Genomic DNA, 1,752 nt, shown 5'->3' with positions numbered 1-1,752 from the left:
TATATAACTGAGTATTTATTTATTTTTTTAAAATATTATGCAATCTTTATCACTCACACACGACTATAACAATTATTTCTCTTTCGAAATAATAAATAGTGGAAGAGAGATTTAGGGCGATGGGTTGCAACTTGCAAACCGGAAAAGGAGATCAAGAAAATAACACATAATTATTTTGATCGAGCGATGACAAATAAAAAAGAGAGAGAAATAAGAAAGCAAGATGTAGACACAGGATATTGTTTAATACATAGATATATATTTATTTATTACAGAAAATGAAGCAGCACGTAGCGTCCGTAATCGATAAAACAGCAACAGGACTCAGTACATATATGAATACGAGGCTCCCTCATGAGGAGCCTTCACATGGCCCAAACGCCCTTTTTTTTATTTATCCCAAGCAAGATAGATAGATAGATAGATAGATAGCTAGCTAGCTACTTTAGTTATATCCTGTGGCTGAAAAATTTCTTCTCCGTCGGCCTCATTTCACACTGCAACACAAAAACAAACAACCAAATTAGAAACAAAACTAAACATCAGTAAACTGTAGACATGATGTTCTTGTGGATCAGAACTCTGCCTTTCAATTTCTGTACGTGGGAAGGTAATTAAAAACAGTTAGTACTGCACTGCTACAGCATACACTATCATAGCGGAAGGTAAAAAAGATACCGATCGGATTAACAATTTAGTTAAACAAAATGTTAGATTCGCGACATTTGCCAGGCGGCTTACGTTTTGCAGTTAGTGGAGGTGCTGATCTTGTAAGGGATGCTGACACCACATTTGCCAGGGAGGCCAGCAGTAAGACCAGGGTTGAGTCCGGGGATGGAACCAGCGGTCTTTTTCAGGCACTCACAGGCGGCCTGGCGGTCAGGTGTTGTAGCGGCCGCTTTGTTGAGGCTCCTGACCCCATTACAGCAGCTTGGAGGGACTGTACTAACCGTACCCCTGAGGTATCCAATGCAACTCCCCACGCTGCTAGCCACCTGCCCACATGTTATGACCGCCTCTGCAACGGGTGCAGCCACCACCATGCACAGAAGCACCATACCTGAGAGCTTAAGGACCAAGGAGCCAGCCATATTGTCGACGGTTAAGTCACTCGAAGGAGAGGAATTTAAAGAGAGGTGATGAAGCTTGTAGAGATTTTGAATGCTCGAGTGAGTTTTGGTTACACAGCTGTGTTGTTTATATAGAGGAGTATAGCTAACAGGTAAAGGCCTTATGCAGGGGTTTTTTTTTTTTTTTTTTTAATGTAAAAGGGTGAGTTACACGAGGGTGAAAACTTTTGTTTTCTTTTTATTGCTATCTTTTTTACAAGCGTGTTTGGCAGCTTGCTCACCTCTATGAGTTTGCCCGTACAATTATATATATAGATTTAAATATTTTTTATACATTTTTAAATATTTTTAAAAAAATTCTATAAATAATCATTTTCTTAATTATTAAAAAAATAAAAATAAAATATACCTTCAATAAAAATGAGAGGGAAGCAACTTGACATTTTTCATTATAAGAAATTGAAAAGTTTCTTGTAAATGATTTTAATATTAATATTATTTTAAAATTTAAAAAAATTAAATTATTTATTATATTTTATATAAAAATTTAAAATAATAATAAGAAGAATTTGATGGAATAAAATAAATTAAAAAATTCTATATATAAACTCTGTACACCATTTAAAAATATATAATTTTATTTATCTTTATATTTTATATTTTAAAATAAAAAAAATATGAA

General features: G+C 34.4%; 1 protein-coding gene across 1 annotated transcript; it reads right to left on the bottom strand.

Annotated features, from left to right (window-relative positions):
- Positions 1 to 224: 224 nt before the first annotated feature.
- Positions 225 to 1,194, bottom strand: LOC108986272 (non-specific lipid-transfer protein 1-like). The gene is made up of 2 exons (XM_018958837.2): positions 742 to 1,194; positions 225 to 497 (listed from the first exon to the last, which is right to left on the bottom strand). Exons 1-2 carry the CDS (start codon positions 1,089 to 1,091, stop codon positions 488 to 490), a joined length of 360 nt encoding a protein of 119 aa, XP_018814382.1. The 5' UTR covers positions 1,092 to 1,194; the 3' UTR covers positions 225 to 487.
- Between the last annotated feature and the right edge of the window lie 558 nt (positions 1,195 to 1,752).

Source organism: Juglans regia, chromosome 3, assembly GCF_001411555.2.
Source record: "Juglans regia cultivar Chandler chromosome 3, Walnut 2.0, whole genome shotgun sequence".
NCBI classification, from domain to species: Eukaryota; Viridiplantae; Streptophyta; class Magnoliopsida; order Fagales; family Juglandaceae; genus Juglans; species Juglans regia.
Note: the sequence above shows the minus strand (reverse complement) of the source record. Positions and strands in the feature narration are given on the sequence as shown.